General features: G+C 41.6%; 1 protein-coding gene across 2 annotated transcripts in view; it reads right to left on the bottom strand.

Moving 5' to 3' along the window:
• RALGAPA2 (Ral GTPase activating protein catalytic subunit alpha 2) overlaps positions 1-24,640 on the bottom strand; it is a 126,715-nt gene that overhangs the window by 41,089 nt on the left and 60,986 nt on the right. For both annotated transcript variants that reach the window (XM_075749977.1, XM_075749978.1), the window contains 12 exons: positions 24,573-24,631; positions 24,191-24,299; positions 23,544-23,654; positions 23,135-23,203; positions 22,830-22,967; positions 22,136-22,319; positions 20,637-21,408; positions 20,246-20,317; positions 19,123-19,246; positions 17,914-18,069; positions 10,323-10,481; positions 5,085-5,212 (listed from right to left, as the gene is read on the bottom strand). In XM_075749977.1, coding sequence (XP_075606092.1) covers positions 5,085-5,212; positions 10,323-10,481; positions 17,914-18,069; positions 19,123-19,246; positions 20,246-20,317; positions 20,637-21,408; positions 22,136-22,319; positions 22,830-22,967; positions 23,135-23,203; positions 23,544-23,654; positions 24,191-24,299; positions 24,573-24,631 — 2,081 coding nt within the window. The remainder of the gene's footprint in view (positions 1-5,084; positions 5,213-10,322; positions 10,482-17,913; positions 18,070-19,122; positions 19,247-20,245; positions 20,318-20,636; positions 21,409-22,135; positions 22,320-22,829; positions 22,968-23,134; positions 23,204-23,543; positions 23,655-24,190; positions 24,300-24,572; positions 24,632-24,640) is intronic.

Raw genomic sequence — 24,640 nt, 5'->3', positions numbered from 1 at the left:
AGCGGGGAGCTGTGCCGCAGAATGAAGGTCAGCGCTGCTTTACACCACCCCGTACAGGCACCGCCGCGTTCATCAGCATCCCTCAGAGACTGCTGCGACGGGACCGAGTACTTCTGTCTGAAACTCAAACCCTCGCGCCAGGGCTGGTCACAGCAACCGCCAGAGAAGCGAAGGACGGCAAGTTAAACCTGCTGCTCTCCGCAGAGAGAGCGGCAGAGCACTGAGTACAGACAGGCACTCCTGCGAGCCAGAACCGATCACTTCGACAGAAAACTGTCAGATGCCATGTCACATAAATTGTCACAGGAGCTGTGACACATGCTTTCAAATTTCATAGTAATTTCTAACAGCATCTCCATAGCTTGAGGGCATAACTTCTTCGGATGAAATAAAGGGAACAAATTGCAAACCCTTCTCTAAAAAGAGTATCAGGCTTTCTATTTTATTTTCACAGTACGATCAAATGCTCCTTTATAACCACAGCAGAGCTCTAAACGCCAGCTCACCAAAGCACATTTTGAAAGGTACGCAAAGTGTCTTTTCAGGCATCTGACATTGCGCGCACCTACAAAATATATTCATTCAGCCACTCACACAATTAAGTCCATCAGAGCAAATATCTTTCTTTTTTAATCCCTGATAAAGCAGGTAAGCAGATCAGTCACTCTACATTAAGTTCATCAGAAATTGGCTTAAACCAACAAAAGGAATTCATTCAGAATTCAAAGTTGATGTTCTCTGCTTAACCTTCTTGATTCCAGACATGACATGCTAATATAATAGTAGATACTAATAACATGTAGATACTAATAATACAGTAGATTAATTATAGCGTTAATATCTGGATGCAATATAATGAATTAAAGTTATAGGTATCTTTTTTGTTGTTGTGACATGTTTAGATGGTCTTTTGATTTTACCCTAACGAACTACTTGCTTGGTATAGTTAAGTAGGCATACCATATTCATTACAGTGGATAAAACTTTAATAGAAGTTATTTGTGTATCAAATGACTTCTCCAAAGTAAGGGCTATGTTTTCTTCTGGCCCACAACGGATTGCAGATCGTAAGCAGGGAAATGGTGACATCCAGTGCTCAGATACTACGTAAAGCGTAGGAATCCTCACCATGCTCTTTTTCGTTTGGTCTAACGCCCAGGTGTGGTATGTTGCAGCAAAGTACAATGAACATCCACAATAAACTTAAGAAGAATTTAAAACTCTTTCACCTTCAGGTTTTCTCCTGGAACGAACAACAAATAACGCAAACAACCCTGGAAACAATACCACAACCTGCAGCGGTGGTTAATTTTTTTTCTTCTTACCAGACAGAATGTTTAAGTCAGCCCTTACATAATGCTGTTTATGTTAATGGCAAAGGCAGAGGCAGCACAGCGTATATCAGAGATTCGTTAGGGTTACATCTCCAAGGACACACGCACAGCTACCCGAAACGGACAGTTTGATGGCAAAACCAGTGGCTGACAGACATTGCAAGAACTTTGCTCAGCCCAATTACGACTGCCAAAGCACCAAATTACGACCGCGCTGCTTTCAGCCCTGCTCTCAACTCCTACGGCATCCTGCTTGTGGACTCACGTTACTCTTAAATACTGAAAATGAGCAACCTCTGCTTTAACTGGGCTTAGTTAAGAGGAAGTTAAGTTTTGATACATCATTATTCATCTGTGAGATCAGTTGTTCCTTCTTTTCCCTAGCACATAAAAAGGTGGCTTTAATGCTCTCCAAAACTTGCATAAGTATATATATTTTTATACAACAATTTTAGTAAATTTAAATATTATTATTCCTCATTCTTATATAATTTAAGCCACCTTATTGTTTATGATTTCCATAAAATACACAGCTATATTTAAAATAAAAATTATTCCCTGAAAAAGCAGACTGGTGAGGCTGCTGAAACACGTTACCTCGCACTCAACAGTTACTTAAGGATGGTGAGAGCACCAATTAGTACGGTCTGCAGCCGCTCAGTCTCAATGCTTCACTGCACCAAGAGTGAACGCACTCCTGAAAAAAACAGTTATTTTAAACGTATACTAGTGTATAATCACCCACAACCATGCAAACATCGCAGCAGCTACAGAGACAACTGAGCTTCAACCGTTCCACGAGCTACGCAGTAACCACCCTGGGTTTGCTCCTGTGTAACGCCATCGCCTGCCATTTGATGTATTCAAAGAACTTGTAGCCAGAATGGCTTTGAACTAAAGTTTAAATATAGTTTATTATTTTTTAATGAATAGTTCTCTCGCCCTAATGAGCTCCTTAAAACAGAAACAGTTACATAAACATAAGAAATAGATGTTTTTTAAAAAAATCCGATGTGGTCTGCCACAGTTACCTTCCTCATTTTCAAAGAGATTTCCAACAGAAAAACGTATTTGGGTACAACAGTGGAATTTGTGTCATCATGACCAAGCGATTACAGCGCACAGCGAGATTCTCCCGCGGCTCTGCGGTCCTGGTCCCCATGGAAACCGGACTCCGATATTGTCCTCCACTCGCTGGAGCACCGAGACTTGGGAGCCTTTTGTGCCCGATGAGATTTCTTCCCCAACCTTCCAGCAACAGACCCTATGCTTCCTCCTGACTCTTTCCTAATTGAGATGCAAATTAATCTCTGTGGCTGATTACACTTCCCTGAAAGCCCCTGACAAGTGCAGCTGTAACCGGAGTTTGTGGACTTTCCAACAAGTGACTTCAGCTGTCACTGCCGGCAAGACGCAGCCGCAGCTCCGCGGCACGCGACCCGGCGCAGGCACGGCTTCCCGCGGCCGCCACCACCCCCTCGTGAGGCAGGAGCCGGGCCAAGGGCTCTGCTCCGGCGGGAGCGGGGTGCCAGCGGGTGCTTCACGCCCTGCTCCAACACCAGCGCACCACGACGCAGGGCCCTGCGGCCACCGCGCCGTTACACCAGGCCAGGTGTCCCACCAGCTTCTGACCACACTTGAACCGGGAACACTTTCAGCCACTAACCCCTACGATGGATGCCGACTTTTAACATGATCCGTGACAGATTGCTCCTCACTCCGCCTTACACAAGCTTTCCTGCACGCACCTGAACTGCAAGGTCACGTCTAACATGTTCTTCCCTTACTTCTCCAGGATTGTTGCTTTTTATTTCTCCCTTCTACTGAAATTCTGAGTTATTTCGCCTTTGTGTTGGTTTTACCTCCAGCCTAACAAAGTTACTAAACTCTTTCATTTAGTGTTTAAATTGCTGGGTTTGCTTCCCTCCTGCTCTCCTCATAGCAGTCAGCAAAGCGAATCCCAGAGCGCGTGCACCCTCTGGGAGCTACACAGCAGCGCTGCTGCATCGACGGGTTCAAACGCCACCTTTACACACCCACACATCTACTTTCCTTTTTCTTCTTCATGAAGAATTTCAGTATATCTAAAAGCGTTTCATTATCTATAGTAAAAGTTATGGATAGCTTTTCTTTCCCGCTCCAGTGTCATCCCGATGGGATCTTCACACCACATTATCTTTGTCCAGTTTCAGAAGTTTCGCAATCCACTTTCATTTATCAAGCAGACAAGTGGCAGTTATTCACTACAGATATCGCTGGTGCAAAAGCAGGCACAAAAAAGGAAGAAAAGAACCCGGGGACAGATGCTGTTTCAGCTAGACCTCAAACATATGCTGAGAAGCGGCATGTGCTATCATATTTGTGCTGCTCGCGTTTCCCCGGGGACAGGGAGGGACTCAGACCCCGTCGGAAGGCGGGAGTGCAGCAGGCTGCTGAGCCGCTCGCTCGCAGAATGCTGAAAGGCAGGAGACGAGTGGGATCTGAACCAGGGCACTCCGACCCGGAGTGAGGCGCTGGGACAGCGGCAAGGGGCAACAGGATCAATTCGTTCTTGTAACCGCTGTTACTCACGTTAATTTTGCTACACTGCTATTTCGTGATCGTACGTCCACTACAGAAGTGGAAGGATGAAGCTAAGTTCTGCATAGAAGGATTATAGTAATTAGCTAGATTTCTCTCGTCAAAAAGTGGAAGACTTGGCCAGTTTTGCATCATCTGTGAGGTACATGGTTTTGCAGCCGATGTGTTGCATTCAACCGCTTATGCAACATCCACCAACTGTCTTTGTTTTCAAATGAGTACACAATGAAGTGAACAAAATACAAATTTATTTAACCACGATGCTACTTTTCATTTCTGATGACTTTTGCAAAGTATACTGGATAAAATTTAACCTTTAAAAAGATAACCCCGTATTTGGAGAATATGTTGTGTTTTAAAAATGTGTATCTCTAACTAACCAACATTCTTTCAAAGATGAAAACATTTCATTTACAAACTCTTTCTCAAAGTCATATGGTTAGAAAAATACTCAAATCAAAAGCTCCCCAAAGAAAACAAAGTGCAGTGAGTGTTGGTCCTGAGATAAGATTATCAAAACAAGCTATAAAATGTTTCTAGCATAATTATGGCATTATGAGAAAGTCCTAGAATAAGTGAGAACCAGTAGTAACGCTGTTAGTCTGTATATCACACAAATAAAAGCCTATGCTAGAGAATCAGTAACAGAGAAGCATACCAGTAACTGTTAGAAAAGATGTTCTGAAAATGCCCAAATGCAGCAGATGTGGCTGGAATAAAACTGAAATTCAGGAATGGAAACATCCGTATGTGAGGCCAAATCCCATCTGCCTTATTAATGTGATGAGACAAGTAAAGTCAATTGGACTACTACTTTGCATAAGATAAGAATACAACCGAGCTCTGTGTATTAGCCTAATACACGCTACAGAGAAGTACGTGAAAGAAAACTGAGTATTATCACTACTTACAGTTCAAAGCGTCAGCGTCAAGTCCAAGCTCACCACCAGCGAGACCGAAGCTGCTGGTGAGAACACTTGCGATGTTACGATCTTATTTTTAAAACACTGGATGGCAACTGGGTGTGAACGACTGTAACATTGAGCTTGACGTGAGGAAAGCTTTGACCTCTTCCAATAAAATCAACTGGAGCTTACCTCTCCGCAGAAGAACGCTCAGAAGTAAGAACCCTACCAAGGGAGGCCCTGCCCCAGCAGAAGGAAAGGATACAAGCTCTGGTAGAGCGGGATGAGCGACTTGACGGCTCTGCTGGCATTGATGCACGTGGCACATATGAGGCTTGGCAGCAGCTTCGCAGTCACGATTGCTCCGTCGAAGAGAGGACCGAAAAAGGGCACCTGTAGACCCCAAAATAAAAACAACGCGTGTAAAGCCGAGCAAACGGAAGCCGAAAGGTTAGTGTAGAGCAAGGGAGCAACTTCCAAAATCACACACAGAAACAGCACGCCCGACTCCCAGGGGATTTTTAGGGCAAGGCATCTGCTGCTCGAGGCGCCAAGGAGGCAAGAGGAGGCCGGTTTCACACCACCCTGCTCCAGCGAGGGAAGTTACTCGGTTACGTTACAGGCGTTCGCTCGCTCCAGGTCTCCTCTCAGAGACAAAGAGATTCCTCTGAGCACGGCAGCAGCAGACAGAAACAGGCCACCTCCGCGGGCGGTAGCTGCCGGGCCATGGCCAGCCAGGTCAGCAGGCTCGGCGAGGTGGTACCCTCGCTGGCACAACTCGCTGCACCTCGCATCGCGTTACCGGCGGCTGGAGGAACAAGCACCAGCCCACTGTAGAAGACCATTATTTTGCCATAAAACAGTATGACCACATTGCTTGCCACACCGAAGCTTCCACTGTGATATTAATTCCCCATTTTTTATTTTAAGTTTTTAAATCTTCCATAACTGCCATTGGTATACTTTACATGTATATGCACATTTTGCAGACTATTCCACTGGGTAACCATGAGCTTGTTATGCATATGAACAAAATTTGTCTACGAATTTGAAATCGATATCCCTTTCTGAGTAGCTATTAAGAGCAGTTTTCTGTCTTGCATCCCAACAGGAGACCCTGGTTCACTGGCTGAATTTTTGCAAAGAAGTATTTGTGTCAGATAATCCTCTAAGAACTCCTTCCATGGAGAAGAAAAAAAAAATGGAGCTGATCCGAGATACCGAGGTCTGTGGAAAGCAGAGGAGATGGCACAAAGCTACCACCTCTCAGAGGCAGCCCCGTAAACACGCCAGGACAGGCACGCACAGGTCTGGCCCAGCACGGCACGTCACGGTGCAAAATGCCGCTCCTGCAGGGTCAGCTCCAGCGGAGACCACCAAATAATGTCACTGGGTGACATACGGCTCTTCAGATGAAGGCTATACCAGGTAAGAGAGACACTTTATAAAAGTGAAAAACATCCAAAATTGCGTACGCATAACTGACTTTGCCATGTCAAACCCAGAAAATGTTAATGTTTAAATATATAATAAATTTTAGTATTTACAAGTAGTCAAACTCATTTCCCTTTCACAAACTCAAAATGAAAAAAACCCAAAACCCTAAACAGAAGCTAGCAGCAATTATCAATATTTAAGCTATGGATTTTTTCCATCTGTACAGAGGCTTATCACATAAATAAATACCCTCTATTATTCTTCTGCAACTGCTTGTGGGTGACTGTGACAGTCATTCAATAAATGGACAAAGGGAATAATATAAATCCCCTGCATCTAGGGAATTCCTCTAATTAGAAGTGGCAATGAATTACAGAAGAAATTTGGTTTTAATATAACATCTGCAAATGACAGCTGTCTTTTCACACAGTTATTTTGTCATTCCTTTACTTAAATAATTACTCACCCCCCAAAAAATAGATCAGTGTAAAATGTTTCCATAGCAGGTTTTTCCTTTTTTTTTTTTTTTTTTTTAATGCTAGCATTACTGTCTAGGCAGTTGGAAAGAAAGGTGACAGTAAGAAAATCTATGCCACCAAAGTCATAATGTTCTAGAGCATCACGTTTTTCCTCTATAAACAGTAACATTTCTCAGTGAAGTTTTGAAACATAGTCTGTTCACAAGTATTGACAAAAGGAGAGAAAAAAAATGTAAAACTACATTTTTATGTAAGTACAAATAAGGAGGTTAACTACCTACTAGTATTAAAATCATACCAACATACACATACCAGATATTTGAAGCCAGATGAGCACTTACATATTCTACTGTACAGGGAAATTGGCTGTCAGGCGTTTTGACAAGCAATGTTTGCTTACAGGACTTGGTTTCGCTGTTTTAAAACCACCTGGAGTCTAGGGAGTGTGGTGTACGTATGTACACACACACACACACATATACTCACATTTAAAAACAAAACAAATCTTTCAGAGGTACTCTCCAGCAAATTTATCAATATCTCCAATCTGACATTTTAAACCAAAAAGTTTAACAATTGTTTTCTCTGAAAGTTTAACAAACTCCAGTAAATCATACTTTACTGTAAAACAACTTTTAAACAGGAGAGTAGGCTAATTCAAGGTGAGCCCTGAAATCTGAGCGCGTTCGTTAGCACCTCTCAACTCTCTCCCCGCAGCGCAGCAGTAAGAGTGCAGCGGGTGCTCTCTGGAGTGACTTTCATGAAACTGGGAAGCATGCTTTTTTCAAGCACGTTTCAAATAATCAAACAGATTATTCGAAGAACCGTGTCCTAGGCACGTGGTTTGTCAAAAACTACTCATTTTTCACGACCCAAAGCTGGCACAGGCTGGCAGATGGAAGAAGGAAACAACGGAAAGGCTGGAAGTGGCTCTGCACGGGAGCGATGCATTTTACATTACCAAAGAAAAAGCGAGCACAGCCCACATGGAAGCAGAGGCAAGAGCAGTATTTCCCCAGCGGGCTCACAGCTTTTGGGCGTGCGGGGCTCACCCTCTGGGGACGTGCGCAGAGCCAGCGGGCATCGCTGCTCCCCAGCAGGCTCGGGCTCCGCAGAGCCCGCGGCGATACGAGGAGCACACGACCGGACCATACGCCTGCCTGGACACAAAGCTCAGAATTATTAATTCCCGAGCAGATCTACCGGCCACGCTGAGGGTCATTGAAGTCAATGGGACTCGCATATCGTCAGCTTCCATCTGTACAGGGGGCTCTGCCTTAACGAGGAGTTTGGGGGGGGCGCGCACACCAACTGAATGCAGAGGGACAAGCTCCCTGCTCAGTACTTTGCTGTAAGTTGGTATTAAATACCCATTTGAGTGGGTAAGGAAAAGTGTGTTTTGAATGGTTACAAAAAAAATACATTATGCTTTGACAGGAATCAATTTAAAAAAAAAAAAAAAGAGTAAAGGGAAATACCCCCTTCCTTGAGTACTCCAAATGTCAATGCAAGTTATCCATGAAACAAAAATTAATATTCAGCCCATTGCAAACACCTGCTTCATTACAATTTCCGAGAAAAAAATAATTATTTCTGTTGCACGCAGTAAAAGTAGGCAAGGTCAAATAAACCTTTTGAGCACAAAGACTTCCCCTCTATAGCAAGCAGCACTAGTTAAAAGAGTGGGGAATGGGTAAATTATTGTACCAAATGGCTGAGAATTAATCTCTGATGACTAGCTGCAATCTAACGAGGCATCTGTGTCCCAGGGAACCCGCAGTATGTCCCTGGCGGTATGTGCAGTGTGTAGAGTCTGCCTGGCATTCTTTGTCCTCTTTTGCAGGCAGCTTTTCGTCTCATTGTTCAGAATATCCTCATGCATCTGTGACGCGTGGAATGCATTCACACTAACAGACTTACTATTGTCTTCTCTCAGAAGCTTTGTCGAGCAAAGACTGCATCACGGTTCCTGATAATTATATTGCTTAATTAATCAAGACAAAAAAAATTTGCAAATCATTGCCCGGTTGCCAAGCAGGGAGATAAAAAATGAAAACAATACAAGCTGAAGCAATATAACAAAAGTAACAGCTATCTGATCAGAAATTCTTATATAATGAAGCTATTAATGCTAAATCGGTTAATGTTAACATTGCTCCAGGTGTCTCTACTTGGATGCAAACAAAAAGGCTAACATTATGTATATAAAAGGCCAAATGTTGCCATGGATTCTGTAACCTGATAGAGAGGACAGCCTTTTCATTTGATTAGGGAATGCAATTTAAATACCAGGGACTGAAGCCAAACAACAGACATTTCTCTCTGCAAGCCTCTTTCATTCACCCTGGGGTCAGTAGCTGGTGAACAAAAGGTCAGCCACACTTGCCCTGGAAATGTCTGGATTAATTTTATTACATTGTAATGGTTTGTACTTTAAATGTAGGGATAACACTAAATTTCCAGTTAGCTATTATTCTTTCTGCCCGTTGGGTATTTTTGACTAATATGTAAGATGACATAGCTTTTCTCCATTGGCTCACAGAATTTTCAGACATGTTCATAACGCTAAATTCTGATTTTCCTGATGGAACACCGATAACTAAAATTCCCAAGAAGTAAATTATACAGACCTCAAAATCAAGTGTAGGAAAAAAGCCCACTATTTCAATTCATAAAAAAATTTCAGGTTTGAAATTTCTGCTGGCAAACCACTGGTTCTTTAAGACATAACAGCTCTGTCCTTCACAACTGCAAACATATCATATACAGCTGGTAAATATGTCATCTGATGCATGTGTTTTTCCACACCTGGTTATTTTCTTGGACAAATATTGTCCCTTATATAAGGGAAATGGTAATTATCACACTGATTACTTTCATAAAGTATATTTTATATACATTTGTGCCTCCATAATGTACCAGACAAGCATTTATTAAAGTAGCTTTTTTATACACATATGCGCATATGTACGTACACACACGCTCTTGATATTTTCCAAAGAAAAAATCCATTATTTCCCAAAAAATGTCTAAAACGTGGTTGCATAACAATGATTTAAGCAGAAAACACCAAACCTCAAGTACTCTGTTTGAGGTAAGGATATCCAATGCCTGCATCACCCCATTGAGTCAGATTATGACGAGGGTCTCAAAAACACGTGAGGTTATGCACAGTACCATATGTACAAGGGTAACCAAGCCGTATGGGGTGAATTAATAGCACATGAGGAACTTAAATCTTTATTATTTTGCTTTTATTGCCTCATATTGGAAATTCACAGGGATTTTAAACACTGTTCTTTGCACAGTAGCTCCTGTGGGTCGAGAATTTTGAAGTATTTCTTTAAGCGCTGAGCATGAATATAAAATGAATTGATAGCCATTTCGATTGTTATTAATAATTCTGGTTTTAAAAGAAAAGCTGATTGCTCAGCATGCTTTTAAACTGAGATGGACAGAGAATATTTAGTGTTTGCTGGGAAAAAAAATACCCCATACTCTAAAACACCGAGCTATGTTTAAGCAACAAGACTGCTGGTCACTTGTGTAACACATACAACAGATCCAGTAAAGGAGTCAAAACATACCTCCGGTTTCTTCATTATCTCAATGAAAAACATGTGATTCTTCATTGGATAAATAACAATTAAAACATCTCCGAAATCTGTTGGTATAATGCCCCTGCGGTAGTTCCTGGTGTGTTCAGACCAGACGATGTGAACCTCATCATTTCCCAAGTGACGAAGCTGCAACAGCAAATTGGCTCTTTATTAATCAGAGTGATAACAACAGTTTATGAGGGGTCATGGCTTACAAATTGAATTACAATGCTCAATAGTAGAAATATTTCATTACAGAAAAAGTTAAAATATTGTTTTTCTCCAGTTGCTCATGAAAAGATCAGCTAAATAATTTGCTTCGTTCAGAACGCATTGTTGTCTGATGGCTTAATTAAGTAATTATCAAACTAGCCATTAGCACAATATGTAAATGTACATTACCTACCACAATTTCAGATGGAAATCTGAATTACTAGAACAAAACATTAACCAACAGAACATCGTGTTCCACCTAAAATAAGTAGCTGTCACAGAAATATGAAATGCCTTGACTCAGGATGTCAAGAAACTTTGTCATGAACCACTATTACTGAATTTATTGTGTTACAAATCTCCTCGCTGACTCTGTCTGCAGAGGACTTTTGCTTGAAAACATAAGCAAAATATCTTGGGCAATGTGAATTAGAGGAGAATAGGAAACCCTGTGGGAGTTACTTCTTTATTTGGAGCAGAGTTGCATAAAACATGGATAAAATTTAAACATGACATACACAAAACACATCTGAAAGCCCGTGCATTTGCTTTGTTATGGGAGGAACTGGAGGTGATCTAACAGATGGCAAAAAGTATTTGGCAATCACGTACAAGCTGTGCACAATAGTTTCAACTGTAGACTTTAAAGTTAAAATTTAATCCACGTGCAGAATGCCCGCCCAAAGCATAAAGAGAATTTAAGTCCCACTTAAAGACCACCCCCCCAAAACTGGTGCTAGCCCCTGGAACAATGTGCACAACAGACGTAACAAAGCCGCCCAAACGTAGCTCTGCCTTCTTCACTGCCTCTGTGCGGGGAGGGGCAAGGGAAGGGGAAGGTGGTGATTTTCCCTGGTACATAACAACTCAGCAAGCTCCACGCGCCTTCTATCAGCCTGTATCGCACCACTGAATTGCCCTTCTTCAGGACCAGGCAGCGCCTTTCAAAGTACAGAATTTCACTCCTACAGCACTGGGTGGCAAACTGTAGCCTAGCTGTAGGAGGAAACATCAAAACTGTGATACAAGAATAAAAAAATCAAAGACTATGAACTTAGCTTACAGTTTATACCCTAGCAGAGTAACATAAAACTACACCCATAGAATTACTATGATTCTTAGTTTGTTTTCAAGGAAACAGATGATAAAGAGTTTTATTTTATTTACACCTATGACTAAAAGACATTTTTAGTTATGTTTGAAGAAAATATAAGCCATCCGTGTCATATAAAAACATGGAAACATTAACAGTACTATTACTACAGCTTCTTACATGTACAAAAAAAAAATCAGTCAAGATTACTGTTCTCATGGTCATCCTGACTTCTGTGCATTCTCTTGTATTTTCTTAATTGCTCAGTAAAAAATAAAGCAGCATGCAAGAAAATGCTTATGTGGATAATGTCACAGTGCAGACCGATACATGCAAAACTAAGCAGTAATTTACATGTGCGACAAAATCCTGATCTCGCTTTCTGTGAGCAGATGTGGCTAGGTCACCTTAAAAGTGATTAAAAGCAAGATGTACAGTTTAGTCTTAAAAACCCCAAAATCCGCCTGGCTATAAGACTTTGTGCACAACAGGTTATTCATACTGAGGATGGGAGCGTCTGGCAAGGCCATTCCGCACATGGCCGAAGCGGAGCTGTCATTTTCTATGAAAGCTGTGCGAAGGAAGGACCCAGCTCACACCAGCTGTATTCAGAGCAGCCCAACGGCGATGTATTTGTCAGCAGCACCCACAATTTATCAGGCTGAACCCGATGCATCCTGACAGTAGAGTGAGTGCTGACACTAGCTTCGCAGCACAGAGAAAGCCCACAACAGCGGTTTTTAGCGACCGCTGCTTTAAAAAGCCCAACAAATAAATATGGAAACAGAATTCTGCAAGGTGATGCAACTGTGCAGTTGCACAGAGCAATTCACAAAGTGAACGCAGCTCTTCTTTCTACAAAAACAAACCGTGAAGAAAGGGCTCTGTACTGCCTTGCTCCTATTGCTTCTGGAGTGATAAATAGCACGTACCACTGTAAAAAGAGTAATCAAAATACATCCAAATATTGCTTAAGAGACCCTTTTTAAATCACAGGGAACTATTCTGATAGTAACCAAATACTTTCCATACTAAAGAATCCCAAACCACTTTGTATCTATATCATGTCCAAGAGAACAAAATCCAGTAAACAGGGAGAAGTTAGATTAACCGAGGCTTGCTGTGCTTGTTTGAGACAGGCAGTGATGGCTCTGAGCTCAACATCTTGCAAACACCGTGCGATAGTAAATTATACCTTTGCTACAATCCTCATCGCATGCTAGCAACTCATTTTAAAGCTTGAGTTGTTCTGAAGTCTTACATCTTTTATGATCGCATTAGAAAACTATAACGTTACAAATATAAAATCGGTATTAATCAAAAATATTTGTCCTTGAAAGATAATTTCATTGATAAAACTGTTAGAATAATCTTGTCAGTGACAACAAACCGGCTGCTATCTTCCTGTACTGCTCATTCGAAATGTAAGCTGTGGGGTTGACTCGGCACCCTGAAGGACATAAGCACGTTTTGTTAGAGGTCCAAAGCAACGTAGACGATGTGTTTGGAGCCAGCGTCCCACGCTCTGCTCTCCATGTGGCTTAGGGGTGGGGCGGCGAAGAAAAAACTACATTAAAAAAATCCCAAAGCAGCCAGGAAATAAGATATATATTAAACAGCAAATCCAAACAACAGACCAGCTCAACCACAAGCAGTTGGATTTTTTTAGGTTTACTGCTGACTTCAATGATCTCTCTACAAACGTGCAGGGAAGGCAGCTCTTGAAATCGCCATTGCTTCTCCTCCCCAAGCGAGCTGGCAGCGCGTGAATTTTTAGCCTGCGCACAGAAGCGGTTTCATTGGCACGAACAAAATATATACATTGCCAGCTGCATACGCTCGGACACTGCCGCGGCTTGATGCCTCAGCTACGCCGAGCACCCAGCGCCTGGAAGCTGGGTCAATGTATAGCTTCTGACGTGCGTCACGCCATCGTTAATCATATCTGGTCTGCGTTTCCTCAGCCGGCAGCTCCGGAGGCCGTGCAGCAGCCTCTGCGCGGGGAGGCTGGCCGAGCAGCGCCGCTCCCTTGGCTGGAGCAAACGGCTTTCCAGGCTGCCCGCGTCGGCAGGGCTGCGCGCTGCCTGCCAGGCAACACGCCGCCGCTGACACTGGTCACGGTACACACCTAATGGCCTGACCTCCTTTCCCTGCTAATTGCATTACACAGCCAGCTGGCTCCAGAGAGGAGTCGTCTGTTTGACTGAAGAATTTCTGCTTTTGGGGAGGCATGGCTGCTACTTTTGCTAAGTAACAGTCGGGCCTGACATCCCCATTGTCTGGCTGACAGTGTACCCATCCTAAAATCTAAGTTTTATTTGTAAATTAACCAAGAAACTTCCTGCCAGAACAGTGCTGCCTGGAGACTGATAATGTGTGCCTTTCATTCCCTTTCACTCTTACTGTATCACTGCCAATTTGTTTTTCTGCTGCTCGCCAGCCCTAGGCTATAAAAGCCTTGTAAGACATAAGTGCAATTATAGTCCTGGAGTCAAATGAATTGGACAAATCCAATAGCGCGGCTCTGTCCCCACTTTGCAAACCCCTACAGCAGTTAGATTAGCTGCTAAAAATCTAATCTAGCTCTAGCTAACAAATTTCTGCAGCGAAGGAGCAAGAGTTCAGTATGGGGTTGCAACCAGATTTCTGAATTGAAAAAGTTCTGCTATGACAATGGAGAAGATGGAATAAATCACTTAAAAATTTTGCAGCTCATTTTTAAACCGTTAGGTACAATTTAGCTAGAACAAGACAGGGGAAGGTAAGATGCTGTTACTATGATTGATTTCCATTCTTGCCACAAGACAGCCAGATTAAAAAGTTTAGAACCAATGATGCTGAACCCTACAGCAGCAAAAGATATCACCTGAATTTTGATTATTCCACTAGAAAGGATTTCTTTCAGGGCTAAGACTTAGTAGGAGAGGGTTTTTTCTTTCTTCTCTGCCCCCCGAATGAGCAATATAATATGTCAGCATATACTTCAAATAAAGGAGTACAAACTGCAAATTACAAATGTACTGCACAAAAATAAGGGGCCAAGTTCATCCTCAGTGGAAGTGCGCTTATTCTTCTGAATTTATACCAGAAATGAATTTATCCTCTTGTGTTCAGTAAAAATAAAGAGCCATAATAACATATTTAAGTAAAATTACTGCATCTGCTTAATTCCCCAGCCCACAGAATTTATGGCCTGCTGTACTACTTCCTTGGCCAGCAGGTGGTAAGACCTTCTGTTCAGCTCTGGAGCTCGCGAGCCAAGCACACTGATTGGTATGGAATTCTTTCTGCCTGTCTGCGGGCAAAATAAGCGGAGAAGAAACCACAGAAATGACAAAGAGATTTCAGAGATAAGGGGGATCTTAGATCCCAGATAGCATCTATGCAACCCTATCTGATGGAAGCAGGGGGAAGGCAAGGAAAAAAGTTGTGGTCCCCATTGCATCCTGACTGGCATTGTGATAAAATTGTCTCCTCCCAGGAATATTGTCCTCTATCACCATATATAATTCTGTCACAGCAAACATTAAACTGGAGCAGGTACTGAATGACAGCATCCTCATCTGCCTTCCTCTCACACGCTACTATGAAAAAGCAGCATTAATGGACAGAAGTAATACACATAAGTAATCCTTTTAACCTGGACACACCGCCCCAGTAACCTGAGGACCTAAGCCCAGCACACCCTAACTGTTCAGTGAGCAAGTGGAAGTATTAAAATGCTTGTGACGACCTTGAGAGTTGCCACAATCTCGGAAGCAACGCTGCATTTGATCGTGACTCTGTTAACCAGGTATTGCAGAATTCACAAGCGCAGTATCGGCAGGTGGGGGAAATAAATACATTTTCCTCTCGTTTAAGAGCATGTCGCAGGCAGGCACGTGTTTCCTTTCAAGCACACACGCCGGTTGTGGTCTGCACACGCAAAGGCTGCCAAAATCCACATCAGACTTCTGCGGACTGAGGAATTTTGTTGCTAAAGCATCGATGTACTTGCCTGTATGAGTTTCAGTCTGTGGCCTCCACAGTCAAGGTTTGCAAGGGAAATTTCAAGAAATGGACACGTTCAGCATTGTACGAGTTCTTGCAGGACATTCAATATTGTCTTTAGAAATGGTTTAGATATACACTCATGCTCAAAACACTGCTTTCAAATGCTGGCTAGTTCATCCATCAGCATTTTCAAAGAATTAGAGAAGTATTAATCTTCCAGAAATTTTACAGTGCTTCTGAAATGCATCGTGCCTCCACTCTTACCTGCAACTTTTGTAAAATTTGTTAACAAGTCTGTGCTAATCTGCACAGAAATATATGCTTGCTTACAAAAGAGCTGGGACAAATTAAATGGAACTGTTATTCCATAGAAAGATTATACGCTACACAAGACTTCTGGAAGTTATCTGGCCCAACCCACCACTTACAGCAGGACCAGCTCCCAAGGTCCGTGAGGTTGCTCAGATCTCTACACGGTTTGATCCCTGCAGGGCTCCATTCCTATAGCAGATTTCAGGGCTTTTTTAAAAGTCCTAAGGAAATTACTTCACGGTATTTTCTGTGGATAATCTGTACCGGAGCTGGCCTTGTTTCCTAGCACTCCACGACTCTGAGGCTGGCAACTACTAAATGCTTTTGCTTTTTGTTTCTCACAAAGAAGAAATTCTCTTAAAGCAAACGTAAGGAAGACAATTCAATAGAATAACCAGACTCTGTCAATGTCTGTGTTAATCCCTAACGTGGGTGGGAATTAGGAGAATTAGTAAAATAGACTGTTTGCAATTAAAGCCCATTTTTCCCCTTGTGGTAGCTCTGTCAGACTGTGCTCTCTCCTCTCCCAGGTGATGTATTACTCAACAGCTAGATGATATTTCACTGCCTTTGCCATGCTTCCATAAAATCCAGGAGCTATGACTTACAAGGGAAGATTAGACTAAACGACCACAATTTGTGTAGGAAAAATAAGACTGGGAACAACGTGGTAGCAGTTCTCAAACATGAATAAGTCTGCTGCAAAATAATCTGTTCTCCATATCCATGTGAAACAGGGTAATAATAAATAGCCTTAAACTGAAGCAGAGTAGATGCTACAAGAAATTCTCTCATGGTACAAAAGGGGACGTACAGGAATATGTTGCCTAGGGAAACTGTAAAGCATTCATCACTGGAGTTTTTAACTAGCAGCTGGATAAATACTGCCCAGGAACAATAAAAATACAGATAGTCCTACCTTGGTAAAGTGATGGAGACTATACCGCCTCTCAACGCGTACCACAGCCCTACTTCTCTATCCTAAAGTACTCAGATTACATTTTTTTCCATAGCCACGTAAACTAATACGAAGATCATGAGTTGCATATAAAAAGAAACACGTAAATTTCGTTGACTTTTTTGTTTTTAATGACAGATACCACAATAGAAAAAGAAAGGCTCTAGCTTTACTATTAAATGCTGGACAAGTTCTCAGGACTGGTAATCGGAAATTCCACCTATTTATTTCGAGAAAAAGCACATGTTATTTTGAAGCTAACTGGACAAAAAATACAATCACCCAGTGACATATTTATAGACAATTTTCAGAGCACAACAGTATCACATGGTAGACTGGATGGCTGTAGTAGCATTATTAACGCACATTAACAACCTATGTAGGACAAGTTGCCAATCCTAATTAAAAAGGCAAAGATTTGGTACGCACCTAAAATCTTCTTTGACTCTAAGCAGCAGTTGGCAAGCACCATAATCTCAAATCACTCCTTGTTAGGAAAAACAAAGATTAAGTACTGATACCAACAAAATTTTGGGCTGGGTTCTGGCCATCTTTGAAGCAGAGTCTGCTTGTCAGAATTGTGAATAACTGGATAATGGCTTTAAATATCAGCTGGCTGCTTTTGGTACTATGCTTGTCACTTCTCTTTCGCTTCTTTTCTTTTCTGTTACACGCTGGATGATTCATCTCCAAGGTTTTATTATGCTGCATTTGGTTGTTTTGTTCTACCAAACGACAACAGTTTTGGCAGGCAGACAACATACAAATGAAATTATTGCTAATATTATTACTAATGGTGGTATTTGAGGCTACCATGGAAATGTTAATTGTGTTTCAGAATCCAGAATTTAGATGCCATTTAATTCAGATAATCTAGCTGCAGAGCAGCATGTGGCACAGCAAAGATGGCCTGCTAGGACCAGTTAGCACAATCTGTTTTCAGTTTAAACTTAAATTTAAGCATTTGAAGACTACAGACAACGGTTTGAAATACACAGCAAATTATTTACCTTTTTGGTCAGTGAATCATCTGAATCTGACGGCATTCTTGTAGACACGTGAAAAATTATTTCCACGGTAGAGGTAGCATAATAGGGTGCCGTTTGTCCTGTGCTGCCGTTGCGCTGCAGGCCACCCATAAACCCACCGTGTGTTGAAAGATCAACCTGATTGATTGAAAGTCATAATTAGAAGAAATTTGACAAGACTGATGAATAATCAGTATTTATTTATATAGGAAGACTTGGTGAATTTACTGCTCTAGAATTCTGCAGCCACCCCAGAGAAAGAGAAGTCTTCCCCTACGGGTTGGTGACCTTTGTGTTAAGATCTGTTTCCCTTTCCTGTACTTGCCATTTACTACAAGTAAGTAGCTACTGAGTCATTATCTGTACGGCTACCCTACCTTCCTTCCAGCAAACAGCAGCAAGGAAGCAAAAGCATTCTGTCACATGCAGCTGCTATAAGGGCTATGCACGGCTTAGCAAGCCCACTCCAAGCATAAATTATAAAGTGCAGAGAAAACGGAAACAATCAGAAAAACCGCAAGAGAAATCGAAGACTTGTACAAAAAGAAAAATCTTAGAAGAAGTTATTCTAGGAGATTATTCAGAAGAGATCCCTCTCTGAAGACAAGCCTGTGTTCAAAAGCTTGTTTGTTTTCCCAACTGCGTCAGTCTGAGGGTGGTATCTCTTCCCCATAGACCTTATGTCACTTAAATCTTTAAACATGAGATGCAGCTACTATGTATTTCCTGAAAACATAAATGTTCGTGTCATTTCAGTTACTGACACACCATTTCAACAATGCAAACTAAATCTAAACGGTTTTGTCCTTTGTAAAGCAGTTCTGTGGTTATGTAAGCGGTCTGACCACATGAAGAGCTGAAAGGAGCTAAAATTAAGTTAAAATTGTGGTATAGCTCTTTATGATGCAGAAAACAGAAATGCCCACTGCAGCACCACCCATGCATCAGAAGCAGGAAGGATGTGTACATCCCGAAGTAGCACGTGGATTTACAGAATTCTACTAAAAAGGTGATCTTTTAAGTACTGCTAAATATTGTGGGTATTAAAATTTATCTTTTTTTTCTTTTCAGAATTAAAAAATATGCAGTGATATAAGCAGTTTTCCATTTACCTATTTTAACTGGCTTACATTGATTTTCGTAGGTCTTCAGATCAAGAGTGTTAGGCTTGCCTACATTTATGACTATTACCTCCCAGCCCAGCCCAGCCACAAAATCTTCATAAGCCTGGCTTCCCCTTGCGTTGGATAGAATCGAGCATTTGTCCTCCTGCCCTTCCGCAATGTAAAACACTGCAATCTTGTGAGTTTCGCGGCTGTAATTAGATATAAAAAGAAAGCAAAGTTAAAGGAGTTTCAGCTCAAAATTATTTTTTAGCTCACCTGCACTCAAAAGCCATGGACGGGTGACCACATTTAACTCTATATGTCCATTTCTTTCATACACACAAATACAGCACTCCATTTCAGTTGCAGAAATGTATTTTCACCATTTTTTTTCCCCTGTGACCACACTGCAGAGACACCACAGGTCAGGGAGCAGAGCAGAGCCTATTCTGCCCTTGCATCAGCAAAAGCACTGATGGCCAAGTTCAATTACAGGGCTAATGGCTTAGACGTGTGCAACCTTGCCAAAGATGGTCAGGCTGCACAGGTGTTAATGGGAGCATGATTTGACCTGCAGAATTTTAATTACAAGGTGGTGATAGATGAGAAAAAAACATTATTGACTTTCAGGTCCTGGGTTGAGTTTTACAAGGCTGACAGCAACAGTTGGCTGCTTTGAAAACAAGCTGAGCAGATTTGGTATGAATACTGTTGGGATGCAAGGAAATCAGAGCTCTGCAATGCTGCAGACATTTTTCAAGTAGCTATATGTCAAGTAATAAAAACCCCATAATACTCAGAACTCTCCCGCTACCTGGCTGTAGAGCAGTTGTGTGGAGTTTACCCCTTAAAGTACTGCTCTTGACACAGGGACCATCCTGCAGAGAACAGTCCTTTGTGTGAGTTGAGCCAAGGTCACACAGAATTTTGGAACTTCTGCTCTTCACTCCCAGCTACAGAAAACAGGAGAGAGGTGGCTGCGTCTTATTATTTGCTACTGATTTTGAATTCTATGTACATAGTGCCAGTGAAAATACCTTGTCCATTCAGGCTCCAGAACTCGTTAGAAACACACAGTCTATGTTTCATACTAATATTTGTATTGCTAGCACACGCGATTTTAATGAATTTTTGGTTTTGGTGATGTACTTATTCTTTCTTTGGAAACGCTAACCTTATCAATGGTTTGTTTAGTAAACATTACCTACCATTGGCGGGAATCCAGATTTTTCAGTTCTCTCAGTAATTTTGAATTTTTCTTAAGAAGATGAAAGCTTTTCCTATAAATATATAAAGAAAAAAAGATTTGAAGGAAAATGCTACGCAGTACAGAAACAGTATTTTCTCAGTCAAATACCTAAGAGAAGCAAATTAGCATGATTCAAATGTGGAGTTTTTTATTTTAAATTATTATTATAAACAATCTGCAGATGTCTATTTAAAATAATGACTGAAGCAGGTACATGTAGAAGTTCAAAAGTACGCTCTGACTACCACCCAGCTATAGTAATTCTCGCTCTCTTGAGCGTGTACATGGTTGGGGGTTGAAGTGAGAAGAGTAAGAGTACCAGAAACATGCTCTGAATCTTCTCTTCCTACCTTCTATCCCAGGAGTTCATTCCCAAGTCATTCAGCAACAGCCGACAGAAATAAAAGGATGCTTGAGGTTCAGCAGGACGCGGTTCCTCCTGACGGGCCACCTTCATACTGAAGTCTGAGCTGTATTTAAATATGTACTCTTTTTCCTGGGTGCTCTGCCTCATCAGGGCTTCCGTGATCGCGTTCTCCTGGTCGTAGCTCATACCAAAGGGTGGCGGCGATGGCTCATTCAGCTTTCGCTGAGGATGTAAAAGGCATTCGGGACTGGAGTTACCAATCTTTTCCAACAATTGGTCAAGAGCGTCTTCTCCTTCTTCCACCTGAGAAATGTCTTTCTGGGAAATGCAGTGGTGCTCAGGGTTGCCTGAGATCACAAATGCGCTTGTCGCACCCTGCTGTGGAAGGCAGCCCTCCAAAGGTCCATACAATATTCTGCCATCCCAAGAGTACTTGCCCGAGATATCTCTGACAATTACCCTGACGTCCGAGGGGGCTGCTGCTGGTTCAGTGTCTGTCGCCTTCTCTGCGGGGATTTGGAGGTAAGATATAAGAGTACTGTCATTAAACACGAAGAGCTGCAGGTTGGGGCTCCGGAAGACTTCTGAGGACAGCTCAGAGGACTCCACATAGGAGTTGTCGTGGTTCTCACTAAGAAGACTGTGGAGAATGGCAGGGCCTCCACTGAGCGGGTAGTGGCTCAGGTGATTCACCAGGTGAGTCATAACCATCCGCGCCGTTAAAGGTATCAATTCTAAGTTCCTCCTCCTTTTTTCTGAAATGATCAATGAAAAAATAATAGATCAATAAGAGCAGCGAGAGGTAATTAAAAAGAGCATCTGCAAATTTCTGTTGTAATTCAGAAGCTTGCCTTAACTGTCCTCCAAATCCTTCCTGTTCAAGAAGCTGTTTATAATCACTTTCCAAGAAATTCTACTGGTCACACATTTTTATTTTGCTTCAGACACAGGCAGACTGTGAATCAGCAGCAATGACATATTTACGCAGCTGCAGAATTTGGTCCAAATCATACATGTTCTTCTCAAATCACTCAGAACAGGCAAATCATCTATGACAACAGAGTCATTTCTACTGAAAAATTCAAGACGGGCAGCTGCATGCTTCTGAAAAGTTTGATTTGAGGCTTATCTTATTTGTGGAATTTAATTCTATATACTACATTATAAGTAGGACCAAAGGCAAAGTCACCTTCTCAGGCTATCCTATCTCTGTAAAAATTTCTCGCTATACAGCGCCTTAGTGTTATTTTCTTTACACTGTGATCTTCGTAACGAGCAATGTCAGCAACAAACTTGAACATCCTATTACAGAGGCAACTGAAATTTATTAAAAATGAGCACTGCCCAGTTTTTAAGGAATAGGTGCTACATGCAGTTAGGAGAAGCACATTTCCAAGAACAAGATGTATCCTGGAAAGCCTTATTTCTTAGATGCTGAAGGTTGAGATGCTGGTCCTCACCACGCTCTGCAAACTCTCTTACCCTCGGCAACAGTGAGCAGGTTGCCCAAATCTGTGGAGGAGTGGCACTGGGCTGGCTCAGAGCTCTTGACATTCCCCAGGGGCAAAAACGGGTCGTAATCACTGGACGAGAGATCTGCCAGACTCAGCACGTAATGGCTTTGCTGAGTGTACGTGCTGGAGCCATTCACACAACAGTGCAGAACCTGCAAGGAGACAGGCGTGACCCTGAAGAAGTAACAAAGCGCACATTACAGTACCACTTAAAGACGTTCAATGAGGAGCGACCCACCATCATTTTTACATTGTGAAAGCCAGGACATGCTAAAAAAAAAATCTATGTCTAAATACAGCTGTTTTAAATTAACACTCTTTGTCAGCACTTTGGACTTCAACAGTTCACTTCAGGACTTATTTTGTATTTTAACAGCCCATTTCAAATAATTCCAATATTTCTCCAAAGATTATTTTCCCTGGCTCATTGTTTTAAGCGTTTTATCTTTCTCTCTTCTCCATCCTCTGTCTATTCTACATCTCTGATCTTATCACGTTAGCATTTTACATTCTTAATTTCTCATCTGTACGACTTCTGCCCACACTGCGAGAATTCTTGATTTTTGACAGCTTGCTCAAAATGCTTCTGTGTCCAACAGGATCTGTGAAAGGCCTCTTTAAACATCCAGACACAGTAAATCACGTTCATTCCTCCTACTCACTCTGTAAATATAGTCCAGTAACGGAGCTTTGGATGCATGTTGATCTTCAAGAACACCAGCAGACACCGGCTCCAGTAGCATTTTCATGGGCAGTGCCATACACCAATCCAACAAGCAAAGTAGCAGTGAAACTATAAACTAAATAGAAACAGGTAACAAAGTATTTAGGTATATTCTATTAAATTCACCCAAACTTAAAGGTATGAGTGTGAAAATAAAATATGACTCTGGTTCCAAACACCTTCATTTAATGATCATCTCAAATCGCACAAAGAACGGAGAGACTGATCTTTTCAGTGACGTACCTTTTTATCTGCTTCCACAGAGGAGTATTCTGCACTCGGCAAAAGAAATGCAATAGTGGCCACAAGGATCTACATTAAAATAAACAAATTTTCAGAAAGACATTTAACTTCTTTCGCTATAAAGGCCGAGCATGAACCTCATTTGAAAAAAGGTTAAATTCTCTTAGGAGCATCTAACTACCCTTGTAAATCAACGTCCAAGCAAAACAAAAAGTTTCACTGAGCATTTTGGAAATAAATCACTACAACTGAGAGAAGTACACTGGTCCCAGGACTACCGCGAGTACATCTTCTAACAATAATTGCAGACAAAAGAAAAAGTTAACATAAAGTCACAGTAGCTCAAGTAAGAAATTAAGACAACGCTGCATATGATTTCCATACAAACATTTTAAAGAAACTGACATACTTCAGTAATTTTTCTGGACAGAGAGGCTTCGTACTTCTGAAGCTTTTGCCAATAAGAAACCAGCAGCTGAAGAACATCGCAGGCTACTTGAGCAACTAGTTTATTGGAAAACTGAAAGAAAAGAGAAGATGATTAAAAGCCAAATAAAATAGAATGCATTCAGTTTTTCTACATTTTAAATTATTTTGCGTCTATACAAACAAAAAGAAACAACGATGCAAAATCACACTGTCAGCATTAGGAAACTGCAGGCTATGTAATCTTAATTTGGTCAGTTGTGAAAAGGCTCGTTAGGTATATAATCGTATGCTATTTTTGTAAGTATTTTGCACTTTTCTATAGGATACTACCTTGGCGACACTGAAGAACTGTGCATTACTCCTCGGCAACTTCACAGGAGCCATAAGGATCTGAACCATGCTCACTGAATGTAATGAGCTACTAATTACGTGCAAAGAACCCGGAGACATCTTTTTGAAGATGGCCAGTGCACTAACACTGTGCAGAGTCCTGAGCAGCTGTGTGCTAAGCAGCATCCTGTCAGTGCTTTAAGCAATGAAAAGACAAACCAGCAACTATTAACAAAAAAAATTAAAATCTCTTTTTTACACAACGTTTATTGATTACAGAGACTGTTGTAGTAATACCTTCAGCGTCACACCTATGACATTGATCGCTTCCTTCACTTGGGGATGGTTTGTGCACTGCGTTAGTTCTTCACAGATCCAGACTCCAAGGCCACAAATAGCGATGCACCTTTTTTAAAAGAAAAAGTGGTTTTGTCAGTAGTCTTAGAAGAATGTTTAGAAAAGAAAAGAAAAAAAAATGTACAAAGACACGATCTCTCTTTTCCCTCCCTCAGGTCACACAACAGGTCAACACCTTCATGGCGTGGAGTGAACCTCATCTCAACAGGGCTGAAGTGAATAACTCATCCAGACAGCAGTAGTAACAACTCAGCTGTACAAGCACCAAAAAATCAGTAGCGAGAAAAACTTTCCTACTTTCTTCTTTTACTCAATATTTTACCTTGCAGCTTCATTTGGCTCCTCTGTAGCGTTCTTCAATAAAATATTTATGAGGTAGCACTAAAATAA

This window comes from Balearica regulorum, chromosome 3, assembly GCF_011004875.1.
Source record: "Balearica regulorum gibbericeps isolate bBalReg1 chromosome 3, bBalReg1.pri, whole genome shotgun sequence".
Taxonomy (NCBI): domain Eukaryota; kingdom Metazoa; phylum Chordata; class Aves; order Gruiformes; family Gruidae; genus Balearica; species Balearica regulorum.
This window is presented reverse-complemented; position numbering and strand designations above follow the sequence as displayed.